The following is a 20397-nucleotide window of genomic DNA, read 5'->3' as shown; positions in this document are numbered from 1 at the left end:
ATACTTATGACAGACTCTCCAAATATTAGTGTTAACCTGCATGGCTTCAAAAAACTCATCACACCCCCCACTCTTATTAATAAAAACTCTGGTTCCACCTATATCCTTGATTCGATACTTTCTACAGACCCTATATCCTTGACTGGATACTTACTACAGATCTTAATCTTACCACAACCCCCACACACTACCCAACTCCCTTATGATCACCTAACTATTCACATCCAAAGACACTCTATCCAAATACCTAGATCCCACATATATAGAGACTGCTGTAAATTATCATCCTTTGATACTGAATCATCTAACTCTAAACTGGCGTCCATTAACTGGTCCTTCCTTCATCACCCTCCCCTTAATGAAGCTGCTGCTTACCAGATTTTCAAGAACATCTTAGACTCACTTGGTTCCCAAAGAAAAATTAGGATAAACGCTACCTGTGCACCTTGGCTATCAAAAAGTCCATTCTCTCATGCACAAAAGGGATAATATCTGGAAAACCTGGCAGAAAATCAAACCTCCTACTCTACTACAAAATTACAAAGAAATCAGAAACATTACAAAAAATTACATTTACCAGGACAAGAAAAACTTTTATAATACAGCACAAACTAATCACCTCTCCAACCCTAAAAATTCTGGTCTACTATCAATAATATCCTTCACCCTGGTAACTCCAAAACCCCAAATCCCTTCCCTAATAACCCACTGCTAGAGACTGCTACCTTGCTTAATAAGTGCTTTATAGACACTATCTGCAAAGTAACTCACTCAGACCATAACTCCAATCCCCCAAACACTTCTGCTTCTCCTACTCATAATAATAAAACCATTTTCTCTCATACACCTATCCCCACCTACTATATCAAATCTCTTCTTCATAAACAAAGCCTGCTCCCCATCTGCTGATAAACTACCCCCTCTTTCTCAAGCTTGCTGCTGAATCCATAGTCTTCCCTATGTCTATACTAATAAATACATCTAGTCAAGAAGGCATAGTTCCAAACATCTGGAAATTTTTCTACACTATACCACTGCACAAAGGAGGTATCTCCACAGAGTCCTCTAACTTTAGACCAATAGCTATACTATCACCACTTTCTAAAATTCTTTAAAAGTGCATCCACTCTCAACTGCTTAACTACCTAATCCATGAAAACCTCTTAACCCCTACCCAACACAGCTTTCAGTCAAACCACAGTACTGCCCTCTTACCTTTTACTCATACAGTTGCTGAGGCCAGAGATAATAATCAACTAATGTCCTGTCTCTTCCTTGACCTATCCAATGCATGTGATATGGTGTCTCACTCTAAACTACTAACAAAACTAATTGATCTTAACCTCTTTCCTCCAACTTTGTGTGGTTTTCCAGCTATCTTACCAACAGACTACAATCTGTCCAATGCCTCACTTCCTGCTTCCCCTTCTTGCCTGTAAAAACAGGGTTCCCCCATGGTTCTATCCTAGGCCCCCTTCTATTCAATATTTTTGCCAACCATTTCCACTCCTCCTGCCGCTACTCGAGTCTTATATAATAAGCAGATGACTCAACCCTCATCACCATCTCTGACATGTCTCAGCTCCATTCACTTACACAAAACACATTAATTACCGTAGAAAAATGGCTTAATGAAAACCAGCTTATCCTAAACCCTAAAAAAAAATAAACACTTACTTTTCCTACCAAGATCACTCTCACACCACAAATCCCACCTTTTCCATCTCTTCTCTAAACAACACAATTATCAAAGTTGATCCACATACTTAGCTCCTGGGCACCATAATAGATGACCAACTAAAATTTGATCATCATATTCATCAGTGTATCAAAAAGACACATCAAAACTGGGATTACTGTATCGGAACAAAAAATTCCTCACACCACACACCAAACTATCCCTAGCTAGGGCTTTCCTCCTGTCTTGCCTTCTCTTTGCTGCTCTCATCCTCACAAACTCACAATCCACTTTAATCCCCAAACCCAAGCATACATATAATAAAATCTCCAGATCTGTGACAAACAAGCATTATAAATCACACCATTGCTTTGCATTAAAAAAACTGCAATGGCCAGAATTCCTCCATCAACTTCTTAACACTCTGTAATTCATGTAAAGTAAAAATGTATTTCTCATAATGAGAATACTGATTTAGTGTGCATTATTTCTCACAGAACTGTCCTCATTATATACAGAAATCATAATAGCAGTTATGCAGAAATAAAATACTATAATCAATAACTAGTGCTGTAATGAAAGTATATTTTATGTACATTACACAAATGGAATTATACATTTCTTCATTTAAATACAAAACATCAGTTGTGTCTTCTCTACACTGATTTTTTTTTTTTATTAAGCAGCTCACCCCTTTGAAATAGAGGAGATTAAGCAGACAGTTTAAAACCTTTTTTGTGCCCAACCTGTTACATCTTACCACTTTTACTACCAAGAATCTCTCCAAAAATGTAGATGTCAAAAACATTAAACTCCTAGATATCGTAATTCTTCAAATAAGAAAATAAGGGATGTTGAGGAAGAAAATGATGACAAATTTCATAAGTATCTCCTTTCATGTAGTCAAGACATGTACAAAAGCTGTACCTATTGGTGGATTAGTTTGATTTTGCATGCAACACCAAAGATTTAGCATATGTGAGCAAGGTGACCCTGAATCAAAGATAAACACTTGGAAATCAGTTCATTGTGGAAACCTCAGGAGCTTTTTTTTTATTATTCCCCGAACACTTGCTATTCATACTCATTAAATAATAATAATAAAAAAAATTGTAAAGCAGGAAGGTCAGAAGCACAACATACTTATACAGAAATGACCAAAGAGAATCTACAGCAAGGAGATAACATTTACAGCTTTGATTTCTGGTAATAAGAATTCTAGGCAATAGTTAGTTTACAGCAAGCAAATGGTTCAACTATAAGACGTCACATTTTTACAGGATACAAACAATAAAATGTCTTCAAAAGTAGCACATAATTACCAGTTTACCAGAAATTCAATATCCATACTGCAGCATTCACCATGCTAAATGACTATCTTTGCTGGCTTCTGCTATTTTACTTTAACTAAAGCTATCACAAGGCAGAGGTCCAGAATGCCCTGATCACACCCAAATAAAGTATCATATACACATATTATACAGATTAAACATTTTAAGACAAACAACTGATATGCACCATTCAATGTGTCAGCTTGCTTTCAGTATCCCAGAAACATCTGGAACCTTTAAAACAATCCAGTGTACTCATTACCCTTTAATTGTTGCTTAAGTTAATATTTTGCACTTTAATTTTCAAATGTCAAATGGACCCTTGCATACACACAAGTCCCCACAACACATACATGATATCCTTGTTATAGTAAGCTGACAGCAACACTGCAGAGCTAAATGTATTTACTTGTGCCATGCGACTTGGCTGACAGAGGGCAGAGTTTAAAAATCTGGGGTGGGGAAGGAGGGAAAACAGAATGGGATCAAAGTGCAACCACACAAACAGCTTACTGGCTGACTGCAGTCGACACGTAGCAGACAGACAGACAGACAGACAGACACAGAAGTGCTGTACTTACTATCATCTGTCAGCACCAGAGAGCAGAACAATTCAAAAGCAAAAAGGATAACCATCTCATCAGTACTGTTTGTTTCAACTCACATTACAGTAAAAGTACAACATTTTTCAACAGGATTCCTTTCCACTGTCTTGTCAAGTTAAAACTGATATTGCTCATAAAACCATGAATAACTGTAACTAACCAGACTTTTTCATGACATACATACACTGTACTCAGTTCATGTAAGGACAGATTCCAGGTATCACCTACCACACCACCATGTAGTATCAACATTGCCAGTGGCGTTTTATTAAATATTAATATATTCTATGAATGAGTTGATGCTTTCCTAGAATTTTAACTATATTGAACAAAGAAAAGTACTTAGTGCATGATCAATTCAGGTTTTAATGGCAGTTTATCACTGCAGCTCAGGAATCACATGATTTGGGAAAATAGGAACCAGAAATCTAGCAATGAAGTGATTAAGCCAATTCCCACTCATAATGATAATTCAGGACCACATAAGGAACAAGGCAGGAAACCATACCAGTCATATTCATATCTGTGATGATAGCCAATGGTTATGAACAGATTTCATATAGAAAAAGGAAAGACTGGCAAGAAGATTATTACAGTTACATTTTTACAACCTTTAGGATTTGTGGACTCAGTAAGTAATATTTATACCTAGCCTACTCTGAACGAATACAATCAACTTAACTATACCGTAGATATAGTTATAATAATATACTTCCAAAAATTACTAATAAGAAAGAAAAAAATGCATTCATAATTGCTCCAAGATATTATTGCTTTTCTTACTCACCGTTTGGTCCGTCAGTGGGGGTAAAACAATTGTTTTCTCCATAGTATTCATCACAAGCTTCCAGAGTTCCTTCAGGACTCGTTTTAGTACTGTCTTCTCACAGATCTTGGCAAAAAGTGTGAGACTGTGAAAGTAAAGGAAGGGAGTACATGTTAGAGAGGTTACTGAGGCATTTGGCAACTACTCTGCTGGTCTGTCTGTCTGGCTGGTAGGATGGATGGATGAATGAATGGATAGGACGATACATTTATTCATAGTAAAAGGATTACATTTTTTATTTGTGTTGTGATAAATGTACAAAGATGCAAAGACATTACTAGGTAAAGTTTGTGTAATGCACCTTAATACCAATCCCCCTCATTGAATCTGAATCCCTTTTCCAGAGATTTTATATCCTTTACATCATGGCCTTTTAATGTACTTTCTGACATCATACCAGCTATTTAAAATTCAGGAACCACTACCTAGTCTTATACTCTTAGCTACAGAGTTTCATTCAAGGATTAGGTAGCAGAAATATTTACCACTGCAGCACATTAGATGTGGGAGATCATTGCAGTAAGGCATAGAAAACTATAAGCAGCAATGGGCTTGGTGGTTTGTAGGATAAAATTAGTCTCTAAAGTAATGAGACTGCTGTAGGAAGTAGTGGTGCAGGGAAATTGAAAAACTGAAAATTACAGTGGTTTATAGCAAGGTAGAATACAAACAGGGATATAGTACTGGACTGTGAAAGGATGAATTTACTCTTGAAACATATATGAAACAATGCTGGTATACAAAAATGTGGAACAGAAAAATCTACTGGTGACTGGTGATAAGCAAATAGCATTACTCAAGTTTTAAAACTAGATTAGAAAGATTTGAACTCCCTAGTAAGAATATAACCAATAACTATAGCAGGGCTTAACAAAGGGTGTAAGACAGTGCTGAAGATGGCAGTGATGCTGTTAGTAACAGGAGAACTTGTGATGATGAGTGGCAGAGGAAAGAAATCCCTCAACACACAAGAAAAGAAGTCAGGTAGAGCAAAAAGAAATGGATGACTTCAGAAGTAATGATACAGGTTCATAGAAGGTTACTAAGCTAACGGCCATAGGGCCTTTGCAAGCCTATGTAATTACTGGAAAGGGCAAAGAAGAAGTGGATGAGGGGAAGAAAGAAGATGTTGATGGAATAGTCATTATTAAATATGGTGTTAGGTTGAGTGAGGTGGGTGGTGAGATGAAGAATTGATACAAACACTGTGTAATGTCTCAAACCAGGCAGAACAAAGCAATCCTATTGAATGCAGTCAGAAAATAGTAAGATAAGCATGCATATCTGCATGTTTAGGCAGTAGACCTGGCTATTATCAGCTCAGAAGGCAAAGATAAGAGCAATTCAATTGGTGAAACTTTACAAGAATATAATAGCACAGCAGGCTCCGCTGAGTAATTACAATTGTCAATTGCAGGAAGTGGAAGGAAAATAAAATTAAAGAATTCTATTATAGCTGTCAGGCCGATATTATAAGCAGAGTTATGGAGCAATAAGTAATGAGTAAATAGAAGTGAGGATCACAGTATATGTGCTGTGCATCAGTTCCTTCTAACTCTGAATGAGGACATTCTCAGAACTGGATTAGAGAAAATATTTATTAGTCAGTTTAAACTGAAATATGGCAAGGGGAAATGAGTAACATTATCACTTATAACTGATTGAATATAGTAGGAAGGAATAGGGAAGAAAACAACACGAGACAATAAGGGAACAATGGAAGAAATGTTTAGGTAAGAGTAATAATTTTGTAATAGCAGAATCCTCCGTTAAAAAAAAAAAAAACAGAAAATGTGTAAAGTGCATAACTGCTGTAATCATAACAAAAAACTGGACAATAAGGGATAATAGCTGGAATACAAGAAAACCTAGATTCAAATGGACAGAAGGAGCAAAGCAGAAACAGAAATGTATATTTACACTGGGATAAAATTAAAATGTACTGCGGAAGTGACTGATGATGTTGAAAATATGGAAGACTGAGGTAATGGTTTTGACTCTAGAAGTGTATAGTTAGCTACAGTATAGAGACAGACATATAGAGGAAAGAAGACTGATGCTGGGATGAAAACTCATGAAATATGGACTAACACATCAGGATTGTGGGATGCAAAAATAGTAGTTCTCCCTCCCAGAAGTGCCAGCCCCCAAATCAATACAGGAAGGAACACTGTAAAAACACATTCTAATTCTAATTAATCCCCATTATCCCACCTAGAAGTCAATATTTCCTAATAGCAGAAGAGACACCAAGAAACCACATCCCAGTTCTAAATAATCATTACTCCCAAAGGTTCCTATCCCCTCACTAGCACAGGAAGGTACAGTCTAAGAATACATTCTAAGTCTAAATAACCATTCCTCCCCAAATACTTTGCCCATGAACCAATACAGAAAAAGAGACCAGGAAAACACATAATTTGTTTGTTTAACCACTCTTCCCAGAGGCCCCTATAATCTGATCAGTATAAGTCATGATACTGTCAGTTTCCATTGTAATTCTAAAGCGAAAGCTGTGGAGAAAAAAAATGAATTTTACTAAGTCATGAAATAATTATTAAAGTTATAAACAACTTAGAAATAAATCCTTGTATTATTAGATGGATTTCTAACTGGTTGACAGATCAAACTCAGCTGGTTAAAATTCATGATACTGAATCTGACCCAGTTATGATTATGCCAGGAGTTCCTCAGGGATCCATAGTGATCTGTTTTATTTAGTATTTAGTACTATTCCAGTTAACAGTCGCTGTTAAGATTTGCAAATATGCTGATGACTTTAAAATTGGTTTCTTTGCTAAAACAGATGATGACTTTGAGATAATTAATTCTTATGGCAGAAGACAGTAGATGGGCAACTACCATGGGGTTTCAGTTTAGTACAGTCAAATGTAATGTTATGTTTTTTGGAAAAAAATAAAATAAGGAGCCCAATTACTCTTACCTCATTTGTGCTAACAGAGGTGAATACTTACAAAAACTTGGATATTCTAATTTGTTCTAAATTTTCATTAATGAAACATGCAGATAATGTTTGTTAAAATATTTTGAGTAAGTTAGGTTCTATTATTAAAAATATTACAACTCAGGATGAGGACTGTTTGTTTGTTGAGTCTTTCGGCTTTTCCCGGTTAGGGGTCGCCACAGTGGAACTCCGGTCCGCTAATGATTGATAGTTGATTTTTACATGCCGAGTTACCATCCCTGATGCACAACCTTCAACGAAGGTACGCCCATTCACGCATATCTCCATGCAGAAGACGCTCTAGCTGAGAATTGAACCGGACAGCGTCTTATTGTGAGGCAACAACGCTACTGTAGCACCACCACCGTGGGTACAAAACTCGTACTAGATCTACCATTGAGTACAATGGTATTTTTGTTCATATACCACTAGTCAGTTTAATTGTTGGAAAAGGGTCAGAGAAGGGCTACCAAACTGATTTCTAAGGTGAAGGCTATGCATTATTGAGCAGATGTCAAATATTGAATTTGTACTGAATTCATTATAGACATTGTATGGTAGATTATCGTTTGTTTATATGATATTTCAAGAGCAAGTATTCCAAATTTTATTTGATATTAATGTTCTTTTACCTGATAAAACTTATAAACAAAATAATTTGAATCTTAAGATACCAACTAGTAGGGTTAATATTAGGAATATGTATATAACTACTGTACAACACCTTTACGGAATAGAATTTCTAACAGCGTAAAGCTTTGTAACAATATTGAACATTTTAAGGTTGCACTTGAGATCATGTCTATGATTCTACTATTAGGGCTAAAGTGTTCCTTGATGATTGTCTTTGACCTGAACACTTAACTATCTCATGAACTTCTGAATTTATTTATTATCCATGGATCAACTGCTTACCTGCTACATTCAAAAGCCTATTATTGTGTCAAACGCTTAATTCACATACTTTAGCAGGATGGGTGCTACCTTTGAAAGATGTATGCTTTAGTTACTGTTTGGCATCATTTAAAGTGACTATCCTGTGTGTTTCTTAAGTCACAGTCCACTATATAACTTTTGTTAGTTATCACATTGGAACTGTAACAAAGCATCATGATTAAACATTGTATTATAATGTAAAAGTATAGCTGCGGTGGTGGTGCTGCGGTAGCGTTGTCACCTCACAGTTAGACGTTGCCCGTTCGATTCTCAGTTAGAGCGTCTTCTGTGTGGCGACATGCGTGAATGGGTGTTCCTTCGTTGAAAGTTGTGCGTTAGGCCCGGCAAGTCAGCACGTAAAAATCTACTGCCAATCATTAGAGAACCGGAGTTCGGCTGTGGCAACCCCCTAAAAGCCGAAAGACACACACATTATAATGTAAAAGTATAGTCACATCTACTGTTTACTGCATACCTTTGTGTTGCTCAGACATTTTCAGAGTAGTTCTTAACTGAAGCAGTATTTTGGTTGCTTATTTATATTTTTTCTGGACAACACAGTACTGCTACATTCCTCCTACCTAGATTCTAACACTTTTCTGCCACTTCCGCCTATCCGACAAATTCCAAGCACATTGAAATACATACTGTGTAAGACTGATGACCTCTGTCCACATTCACAGTGCTTCCCATTTGCTGTTTCATCTGCCCTAATTTACTTAATTAAATGAAATGTCAACAAAGAGAAATGAAATGTGTACAGTTGTCCTACCAACTGATGCTGCACTGTTGGCTCCTATGTCCTCTATTTCCAACTGGAGCTTCCATATATCCCAAAGTAGAACATTCCATTTAGATAATTGGTGCTGCCATAAATCCCACCCACAATACCAGATATTACCAAAAAAATAATAATAACAACAACAATAATAATAATAATAATGCCAGCCCTACCATTAGCTACATTATTCTTAAGTGATATCATAATGAACTCTCTTCCAACCTTATATATACTGTATGGATCTTTATTGCTTGCCTTTATATTTTGCTTATTACCTTGTGTGATGCCCCTGCACTGGCCCAATAATCAAGGAGCCTCAATCATCAACACTAACACCAGTGAGGGACGTGCACGTTGGGAGGATGACAAGTACACACACAGTAAAGTACAATTTCCATTAAGAGCACACAGAGATCACAGTCAGTCTGGGGCTGGTTTCTCCCTCTCTCTCCAGATCCCCAGTAAGACTCTCCACTGGCACAGCTATAGGGTTAAGATCTCAGCTGAGTGCTCAAGCCAAAACCTCCAGAAACCTCTCTGTCCAACCAGTGCTTCGTGTCCCTGTGCAAGTAGCTGACACACGCCCACTTTGAGATTTGATTTATATACAAATACAGAGACACTCTTAGGGAAGGCTGGCACAGGTTCATTAGCTATGTCTCCTTCTGCTCAGACTATACAGTAGTACCACCTGCCACCAACCACTACTTATCAACTACTATAAGGCCCTTACAAAGGGTGACCAATTCTACTATGCAATGTTACTATTATCCAAATGTTGTCTGTCCAAGACTTGAAGGCTATTTAGGAGTGGCCGGTACAGTGTTACCAAATACCTATGCAAGTACTCTAAGAGCTTAAATATCTCTAAACAATACCAGCCACAATTAAAAGGTTTAAATATATTTAATAATAAAAGCACAAGACAATACTCTAACTCAATACAGTGACAACAGAGTTCAGTATCGCAGGAAATACTTTAAAACAACATTGCAGGACAGTCTCACTTAAATACAGAAACATATAGACTGATCTTACTATCTTCCTATCTATCTCTGAGAGATACTATGATCTAAGTCTTATTTACAGAGCCAGGCAGATACAAGTGCTGAATGAATGTTTATAGGTCCAAGACAAGATACAAAATGCACAGACATTCTCTCTGAGATAGTTCTTAAATTAATAATAAACATTTCTGCTGGGTCATCTGAGATTACATCATTCTTGTCAACTCTGCTTTTAGTTTCCAGGCCAACAGGAACTTAAAATATACCACCTCAGTGTCAAGAATACTTATCTCTTAGAAGCTGACACTTATCTCTTAGAAACTTGCCTGGAACTGGAAATCACAAAACTGTTAAACACCTTTACATTTGAAACCTGCAATTACCTATGTTTGCAGACAATAGGAAAACCTACAACTCTAGACATTGAGTCTGCTTTGAGCTGAAACCGAGATAACAGAGTCATAAACAATTTCCACTTATTTTCTTTGAGTTTGCATGTTAACTCTGTATATTCCAACCTTTACCATCAACACATGCATTTGCACAGGCATGTAATGTATACACATTTATGCTCTTTTCCAGCAGTGTGCACTGTGCTTACAATCTTGAAGGTCAGTACAGAACATATAGTTTTCTTACATTTCTAAGGCAAGCATACAAATCATATTGCTACTCAGAAATGACAGAGTAATTTACAAAATTCTAGCTGGCTGAGCTGGCAGCCTTCACACCTTGTATATAATGTATGGTCAACTTTATTGCTTGCCTTTATATTTTGCTTATTTTGTATTTCACATATTGTACTACTTTATCATCTCAATACTTGTAACCATTGTCCAATTTAATTCTCTTTATGTGTACTGTGCAGCTTTTCTTCCCAGGCTTCCGCTGAAAATGGTCTCATACCCAGTCGGACTTTCCCGGTAAACAAATGTCAAATTAATTAAATAAATAAATAATACAACTTGTATTTCTTACATTTATGGCAGCCAGGCTATTATCTCAGCAAAAAAAAAAAACACTGCAATTAACTATAGTTGGCAATAAAGACAGACTATTTATTGAGTAAGGAGTTTAAGACAAAAGCACTTACTATTTGGAATTCTACTAAAAGAAGCTTTGTTTTTTTTTTGTTTGTTTTTTTTTAGTTTAGTTCTGTTCTTTTGATACATTTCATAGACTGGAATATTAACATACATTCAATGACTGTGTGCAACTATAGTGGATATAAAAAGTTTACACACTCCTGTTAAAATGCCAGTGTTTTGTGATATAAAAAAATGACACCACAATAAATCATTTCAAAACTTTTCCCACATTTAATGTGACCTATAATCTGTACAATTCAATTGAAAAACAAATCTGTTGGGGGACAAAATATAAAAAATAAAAAAATGTACAATAAGCTGGTTGCATAAGTGTGCACACCCTTAAACTAATACTTTGTTGAAGCACCTTTTGATTTAATTACAGCATTCAGTCTTCTTGGGTACACACCTGCCATCAATTAAAGAGACTGATTAACCCCAAATAAAGTTTAGCTGTCGTAGTAGGATTTTACTGACATTTACTCAGTTGCTTGCTACAGCAAAATCCATGGTTCACAGAGAGCTTACAAAGCATCACAGGGATCTCATTGTTGAAAGCTATCAGTCAGGAGAAGGGTACAAAAAAATTCCACAGCAATGACCCCAAGCATACATCCAAATCAACAAAAGAATGGTTTCATCAGAAGAAAATTAAAGTTTTGGAATGGTCCAGCCAGAGCCCAGACCTAACCTAACCTTACCCATGGAACACATGAAGACAGTCATCAAAAAGTGGAGAAAATATGGGACAACAGTGATGTTGCAAAGAACTGGACGTCCTTACAAAATTGATGAATAGATGAGATAAAAACTGGTCAGGGAGGCTGCCAAGAGACCTACAGCAACACTGAAGGAGCTGCAGGAATTTCTGGCAAATACTGGTTGTGTACTACATGTGACAACAATTTCCTTATTCTCCATATGTCTGGGCTATGGGGTAGGATTGCAAGACAGAAACCTTTTCTTACACAGAAAAACATCCAGGCCCAGCTAAAATTTGCAAAACAATACATCAAGTCTCCCAAAAATCATGTGGGAAAATGTGTTATAGTCTGATGAAACCAAGGTTGAACTTTTTGGCCACAATTCCAAAAGGAACATTTTCCGTAAAAACTACACTTTGCATCACCAAAAGAAAACCATCCTCACAGTGAAATGTGGTGGCAGTATCATGCTTTGGGGTTGCTTTTCTTCAGCTGGAACTGGAGCTTTAGTCAAGGTGGAGGAATTCTAAACAGTTCCAAATACCAGTCACTTTTGGCCCCAAAACCTTCAGGCATCTGCTAGAAAGCTGAAGATGAAGAGGAATTTCACCTTTCAACACGACAATGACCCCAAGCATATATCCAAATCAACAAAAGAATGGTTTCACCAGAAGAAAATTAAAGTTTTGGAATGGTCCAGCCAGAGCCCAGATCTAAATCCAATAGAAAATCTGTGGGGTGACCTGAAGAGGGCTGTGCACAAGAGATGCCCTCACAATCTGATAGATTTGGAGCTCTTTTGCAAGGAAGAGTGGGCAAATATTGCCAAGTCAAGATGTGCCATGCTGATAGACTCCTACCCAAGAAGACTTGAGTGCTGTAATTAAATCAAAAGGTGCTTCAACAAAGTATTAGTTTAAGGGTATGCACACTTATGCAACCAGCTTATTGCATGTTTTTTATTTTTTATATTTTTCAATTGGATTGTACAGGTTATAGGTCACATTAAAGGTGGGAAAAGTTTTGAAATGATTTACGGTGGTCTATTTTTTTATATAACAAAAACCTGGCATTTTAATAGGGGTGTGTAAATTGTTATATCCACTGTAAATACAAAACCAGAATTTTTGCATCCATTTCTGATGTGACCTTGATAAAAGCAATCACCTTTCATCTATCTAGTACAGAGAATAATCAAATTGAAAGAAACCCAGCATGAAATAACTGATATAAATTTACATTTAGATATATTATTACCTAATCTGAACACACTAAAAATGCAGTGAAAAGTTAAAAAGAAGTTATGTACTCACAGTAACGTTCCATCTGAGTTGCCAATTTTCATGCATCCTCAATGGATGGGTTCAGTTCCGATCCCTTGGAAAGGACTTGACCACTTGCAAAAGGTCGTGGCAACCAAAAAATCTTGAGCTTCCCCCCTATCCACAATGCAACTGGTTCATGACCCTCAGATTGAGTTTGCTGACAAATAAGCAGGAGAAGAAGAGAAGGAATAAAGATGTATATTCCAACAAGGACCATGTCTAGGTCAGCCAGAATCAAAAAATAATAATCAGCCAGATTGAGATAAGGTAGAAATCACCCATTCTTCCAAAAGAAATAGGTAGAGGGATGGAGGATGGGGAGTTGAGGACACATGAAAATTGACAACTTGGAACATTATGTTGAGTACATAACTTCTTGATCTGAAGTTGTCACGTTTCATGCTGTCCTCAATGAATGAAACAGAGTCCCCAGCTACCTTATTTCTTAGGTGGACTAAGGAAAGATACTTCTAAGCACCACTGAGCCAAATGTTGCTCCGCCTCTGGAGACCAGGTCCAATTTGTAAGGAGTGATAAAGGTGTGTGTGGGGTGTTAGATCGTTGCTGTGCATGTGTCATGCATGGATACACTAGCTTAAAACACCGCTGAGGTAGTTACAACCCTTGTTGAATGAGCCTTTGGGGTTCTTGGAAGGGTAATCCCAGATTTGGAATATATGAAAGAAATGCAGCTAGCCAGCCATTTTGCTAAAGTGACTTTGGATATAACTTGACCTAGTTTGGTTTGTGAAAAGGAGATAAAAAGATGGTCTGATTTTCTGAAAAACTTTGCCCTGTGTAGGTAGAAACACAACTGTGTGTGCACATCCAAAGAATGTAAGCAATACTCTCCTTTGTTAGAGTAGCTGGGGAAGAAAATGGGCAAATTAATACAATCATTGATATTGTTCTTAGAGACCATTTTCAGAAGGAAGGAAGGAAGGGTTGGTTCAGAGTGAAACCATTCCTTATGAAAGACTAAATTAGATGATAGGACTTGAATCTTTGAAATTCTTCTAGCAGAAGTAAGTGCAACTAACAGAATAATCTTCCAGGAGAGGAACTTAATATTGCAAGTGTGGGCAGGTTCAAATGGTTGTTCAATGATTGCCTGTAGTATCAGGTTGAGATCCCATGGTGGAGTAGGGTCTTTAAAGGGAGGTCTTAAAAGAGGTGTACCTCTTAAGAAGGACTTGCAGAGTTTGTGAGAGGCCACAGACGAGTCTTTGAAACCAATATGGAAGTTAGAGATGGTATCTAGCTGAACTTTAATGGTGGAGTCAGAAGCTCCACTGTCAAAAAGGAATTCTAAGAATTTCAGGATTTCCTTAACTGGGGATGAAAAGGGGTAAATATCGTTCTGCAGGACTTAATATACAAACATTTTCCATTGGCTAGAATACAGTTTGAGTGGAAGGTTTATGAGATGACATTAGAATGCGTCAAACAGGGGAGGAGAGCATCGGCTGTCTGGCTACTACTGGAAGTGGAGATACCAAGCCATCAGCTTGAGATTGTGAATGTCGGGATGTACGATGCCTGTTGGGTGGGACAGGAGATCTGGAATTGGATCTAGTATCCAAGGATGTCTGATTAGTTGAGGCCATAGCAAGGGGAACCAGATCTGTTGAGGCCACAAGGGGGCTATGAGGATGATTTTGCTCTTCAACTTGATGGCTTTCTGAAGAAATTTGGGGATCAAAGGTATTGGTGGCAAGGTATAAAGGAGACCAGGGGGGCAGTTGTGGAGAAAAACATCCCTCGGGTCTTCCCCTATTGGGGGGGGGGGTCAGGGTGAAATATTTGCTGCTTTTATTGTTTGAGGGAGAGACATATAAATTGAAGCAAGGCTGGTCCCATGACTGAAAAATTCTCTCGGCCACTCTCTGATCGCGGGACCACTCATGAGAAAGAAAAATGGACCTGCTTAATCTGTCTATCACATTGGCCTTCTTCAGAATGTGCATTGCTGTAAGAAAGCAGTTTGATGAGATTGCCCATTGCCACTCTCTGAGGGCTTCTCAACATAGGGGATAACACCTGGTTTCTCCTTTTTGTTGATGTTACCTGACTAACATGTTGTCTGTTTGAATCCCAATCATTCTTGAGGGGAGAGCATCCTGAAAGGCTTGCAACACAAAGAGCACTGCCCTCATCTCTAGAACACTGATGTGTAATGAGGCTTCTACTGGGGACCAAGTGTCTTGGACTGTCTTTCCACTGCAATGACCCCACCTCACCCCAGCAGGGAGGCATCTATGGTCACTATGGCATTGGGCTGAGGGGGAGAAATAGAAGGTGCTTGTAGAATTTGTTCCAAATGAGTCCACCATGTTAAACCTTTCTTGCAAATGTTATTGATGGAAATGAGTGTGGGCAAGGGATGGGTAAGTACTGACCATTGTGCCACAAGTAACCACTGAAGAATTTGCATATGGTATCTGGCCAGGGTTATTGATGCTACCATGGAGCCCAATGTTTGGAGGATAAGTTTTGCTGGTGCTTTGTTATTCCTGATTATGCTCAAAACTTGTGCCTAAATTGTCTATAGTCTTTGTGGAGGAAGAGAGGCTATGGTAGTTTTGTGTTTAAAATGGCACCTATGAATTCTAGGACTTGGGTTGGCTCTAGGTTACATTTTTCATAGTTGACAGTTATTCCCAAGGAGAAGCATGTTTGATGAACCTTTTGACTGGCTTCTACGAGCTGTTGCCTGGTCATGGCAGTGAGGAGCCAGTCATCTAGGCATGGAAACACTTGGAATCCATGCATTCTTAAGTGAGCTACTACTACTGCCATGCACTTGGTGAGCACCCTGGGGGCTGTCTTGAGACCATAGGGCAATACTCTGAATTGGTAGTGACTGTATCCCAGCTGGAAGTGTAAGAATCTCCCGGATCACCTGTGCATTTTTATGTGATAGTACGCATCCTTGAGATCTATGGAGCACATCCAGTCATCCTATTCCAGGAAGGGAAGTATAGCCTGGATCATGACCATCTGGAATTTGGTTTGGTGAACCGATTTTTTTCAGTTTGCTGAGATCTGGAATAGGTTTCCAGTTTACTGTCTTTTTGACACTTAAAAGAAGTTTGAGTAAATTCCAGATCCTCACTTTTTTAGCAGCTTTTGTATTTCTAGCACTGCTTGACCCCTCTGATTGGGTGGAACATCCAGGATTTTTTTTGTAAGAGGATGGGGTTAGTGAGAAGGTAATAATACAACCTCTGGATATAATTCCCTGCACTCATTTGTCTGATGTCAACTGTAGCCATGCTCTTTGGTGCAAGGAAAAGTGACCCCTGACTGCCTCCAGAGAAGGAGACATCCTTTCAGGAGTCCTGGAAAGGTTTGCCAAAGAACAAGTCTCATACACCTTTTCATGGACCCCCTCTACCATGAGGACAGTGTCTACCTTTGGAGCTTCCCCCTGTGCCCCTTGGTGAGCTATCAGTACGTGTTGGGAATGGGCCCTTGGGACTTTTTGAACCACAATTTTCCACCAGTGCAATGGTTCCTCAAAAAGGGCCTCTGAAGAATAGAAAAATGCATGCCCACTGCAAAAAGAGTCTTTTCATCCTTTTCACACTGAGTGAGTGTGCCTTTAACTTTGGGCCCACACAAAGGCAGCACCAACTAAAGTAGGCTTGAAGGGTTCCGCGAAGTCACACAAATGCATCCAGGTGTGCCTCCTTAAGATTACACCTGAACCAATAGCTCTTGACATTCCTTCGGCTGCATGAGAAATGAGCCTCATGGGCAAATTGGAAATGGAGGTCAGAGTGGCCAACTAAGAAGTTACGGGGTCCCGAACCTTGTCAGAAATGGCTCCTAAGAGGGTATGAGAACGTTCCTTAATCAGATCCCGCTGTAACCTTGTAATATGTGGCAGGTAATTCAAAGACCGTAAGGAAAAAGTGAATGAAGTATAAACTTGCTTCCCTATCCTATCCTACCCATCATCCTAGACTCTGTATTAGGAGGATGAATAAAGAAACTTTCATCTGCCAATTCCTTTTTTGGTGGCTGCTGCCATGACCATAGCATCTGCTGGTAAATGTTTAGTCCAGAAGAGTTTGTCCAAGGGTGCAGTTATGATCTTGTCTGGTCTCCGGAGTATTGGCTCAATAGAATCGGGGGGCCTTCCACGCACACTGATACATCAATTCAATGAGCTCATCAGCAGGTGGGGTCACCCATCAGGTAGCTGGTCAGGTGCCAAAAGCCTGTATGTACAGAGATTAATCAGACATGGGATTGTTGGAATGCCAAACACCTCTCTGTTTCAAAATTTCCAGGATGACTCCAAATGAGACATCATCAGGAGGTGATCATGGGGATCCTTCACCTTCCTTGAAATCAGTGTCCTCAGTGTATGATTTTGCATGGAAATCAATGTGTTTCGTCCTGCACTTTCTCTTCCAATGATCCTCCTCCATGGATGCTCTGAGGAGGTATTGGAAGAGGATGTTCCTAAATGTGGGTGTTCCTGAGGCCTTGACATCCACTGTCCAGCTGGATGGAGTGGATGAGACTCTGGTGCAAGGAATGACTTGGAAGGCTGTTCCAAGGAGGGTGAAACTGACTGTTGTCTTGTGATAGACAAGGCCCTCTCCATTGCCTTGAAAAATGGAGTCTGGGCCCAAAAAAGCAGACCTTGGTACCACAGTCTCCCCCCAACTGGGGCAGATGCCCCCTGAGGTAGAAGCCTGAGACAAGTTGATCCTTCTCCAAGGAGAAGAGATGACACTGAAAAATTTTAGGTTGACTCAAACTCCTCAGGGCTGACAGGACAGGTATGGCTCTGGGTGGTCTCTGGTTCTGAGTGAGTCGGAGAACTCAGGGACAGAATCAGCACTAATGAAGAAGACAGCTTAGGAACTGAGCCAGTCAGCACTGGACAACTTGGAACCAAGGGCTCTGAACTTACCTGAGAAGTCAGAGGAGGGAAGGTGCTTGGAGGGGTGGAAGTAGAAGGACCCTGGCCCATCAGGAGAGAAGGCCTAGAAGAACCAGTAACTCCTTGTGCCCAAAGTATCTTCCTCACCACTCTTCCAGCTCTTCTTCACAGAAACTTCTGGGGGTGTATTTTGATGAGGAAGAGGACAAAGTTCAGGAAAGGGGAAGGTAGCCTATTTGGGAAAAGGTCAATGGATGGGGAATACCTGGCCCTAGGCATTGTGATGAATACCATAGTCTGCACTGATGAAGATGGTGTCAAAGGAAAAGTCTTTCCTGAAGGCAGTACTGAAGAAACTGTTGGTACCGTCAGTTGTGTTGTTGATTCCGATGAAAAAGGTGGAACTGAATTTGGAGCCGACAATGGTATCGGCACCGATGAACTCCATTTCTTTGCCTCTGAAGACTTGGAATAGGAGGTTAAGGAAGCCGGACTTGACTTAGAAGATCTTGATTTGTATTCAGAAGGAACCTTGGACAATGACCCAGAAATGGCCTCACCGAAGGAAGAGGGTAACAGTCACTTCAGAATCAGTTTGTTTTCACACTCTACCAGAGCCTGATGGCTAAAAGAATGACAAATGGGGAAGTCTTCTTGTAAATGGAGAGGTCCTAGACAGAAAACACAAAGCGAGTGCTGGTCTGAGAAGGGGATCTTGTAGAAGCACTTCGCACATCTCTTAAACTAGTAGGGTTTTTTTCTTTCTCCTTGCTTTTCTCTGCCACAGTAAAGTGGGAAAGCAGAAGAGCCACAATCCAAATGCATGCAATGATTCACACACACACAACTAAGATAGGCAGGGATAGTGAAATGATGGGTCTAAATTAAGTCAGTGAAACTGCATTACAGAGAAAGCCATTTTGCCGAAACATATAGAACAAAAGCTGATAACAGTGATAGCTCAGGTCAGCTGCCAGGGAAAAAATCGCTTGGCCTGAGCTGTGGCATTGCTCTTCATCCCACAGTAGTGCGATCTCGGAGCTGGTATATATAGTTAAGGGGTGGGGGGGCACAACCCCCCCCACATCGGGATGTGTGGGGGGCAAAGCCCCCCATTCTACATTGTTTTATGTGGTGTGTTGTGTTTTGTTGGTCTACTGATTTTTTTCCCAGGGAAAAAAATCGGTGACCTGGAGTTTCGCTGTTGTCAGCTTTCGTTGTATATGTGTCGGCGAAACGGCATTCGCTGTAATGCCGTTTCACTGACTTAATATAGACCTGAAAAGATAGATGAAAAGGGGAATACCAACAATGGTAAAAAGGGAGCTACTGAATGGCAGAGGGTAAAGTACTAGCAATAGTACTTAAGAAGTACACAAGTACAAAGAAAAGGAGGTAAACAGCAAAAAGGGTTACAATAGATGCAGAAAGGCAAAATTTGACTAAAAACAGGAAGAGAATACTATATAGAAGATTACAGAAGATTATAGAAGAAAAACTTATTTGGAATGCTCAAGAGTAGGCAAAAAAACATGTCTAAAGCCTATAGCGGCAAACGAGATCTGAGGTAATGAACCAGTTGCATTGTAGGTAGACAGGGAAGCTCGAGAGTTTTTGATTACCACGCGCTTTAGCAAGCGGCCGAGTCAGTTCTGAGGGATCAAAACCAAATCCATCCATTGAGAATAACATGAAAATTAACAACTTCATATCTAAGGTTACTACGTATTTTTCGCTCTGCAAAATTTGAACTGTAAAATCTGGTAATATACAAACTAAGAGTGGAGCAATGCAATTCAGAAAGGCCATTTCAGTTAAACAAAATTACCATAATGTTAAATTAATATATCTAAACTGTCAAGACTATGTGTAATAACAGAGATGCCATTCTGTGCATGGACAAAACATACTTAACCTTCTATATTAAGATATCTTAAGTGAAACATGGAAAACATTTGCAAAATTCAATTCTGAAATTGAAAATCAATTCTACAAAATCTACAGAAGTGCAAGAGAGGCTGCAATGCTGCACAGACTACCACCAAGCTGGTAACTTAACTCCAAGCACCGTGTAGAATCTAATAAATATGAAATCCTGATAATAACCAGCCAAATAAATACTGCCAACATTTTAGAATTATATGTCTATTTACTTAAACCAAACACAACAACTCAGTCCTAGAAGAAATTCTACAATGTATGCTTAGTGACAAGATTGTTAAATGTGTATAATAGCAGATTATGCTAAAAT

At 39.0% G+C, this 20397-nt stretch overlaps 1 protein-coding gene across 1 annotated transcript in view; it reads right to left on the bottom strand.

Annotated features, from left to right (window-relative positions):
• Window positions 1-20397, bottom strand: part of UNC13A (unc-13 homolog A) — a 5702976-nt gene that overhangs the window by 637935 nt on the left and 5044644 nt on the right. Inside the window, exons 35-36 of the mRNA XM_044054109.1 lie at window positions 4402-4525; window positions 3591-3596 (exon numbers count right to left, since the gene is read on the bottom strand). Of these exons, the coding sequence (XP_043910044.1) occupies window positions 3591-3596; window positions 4402-4525 (130 nt within the window). The remainder of the gene's footprint in view (window positions 1-3590; window positions 3597-4401; window positions 4526-20397) is intronic.

This window comes from Protopterus annectens, chromosome 13.part0 (assembly GCF_019279795.1).
Source record: "Protopterus annectens isolate FY-2018-M chromosome 13.part0, PAN1.0, whole genome shotgun sequence".
NCBI lineage: Eukaryota > Metazoa > Chordata > Ceratodontiformes > Protopteridae > Protopterus > Protopterus annectens.
The sequence above is the reverse complement of the archived record's forward strand: the minus strand, read 5'-3'. Positions and strand labels throughout refer to the sequence as shown.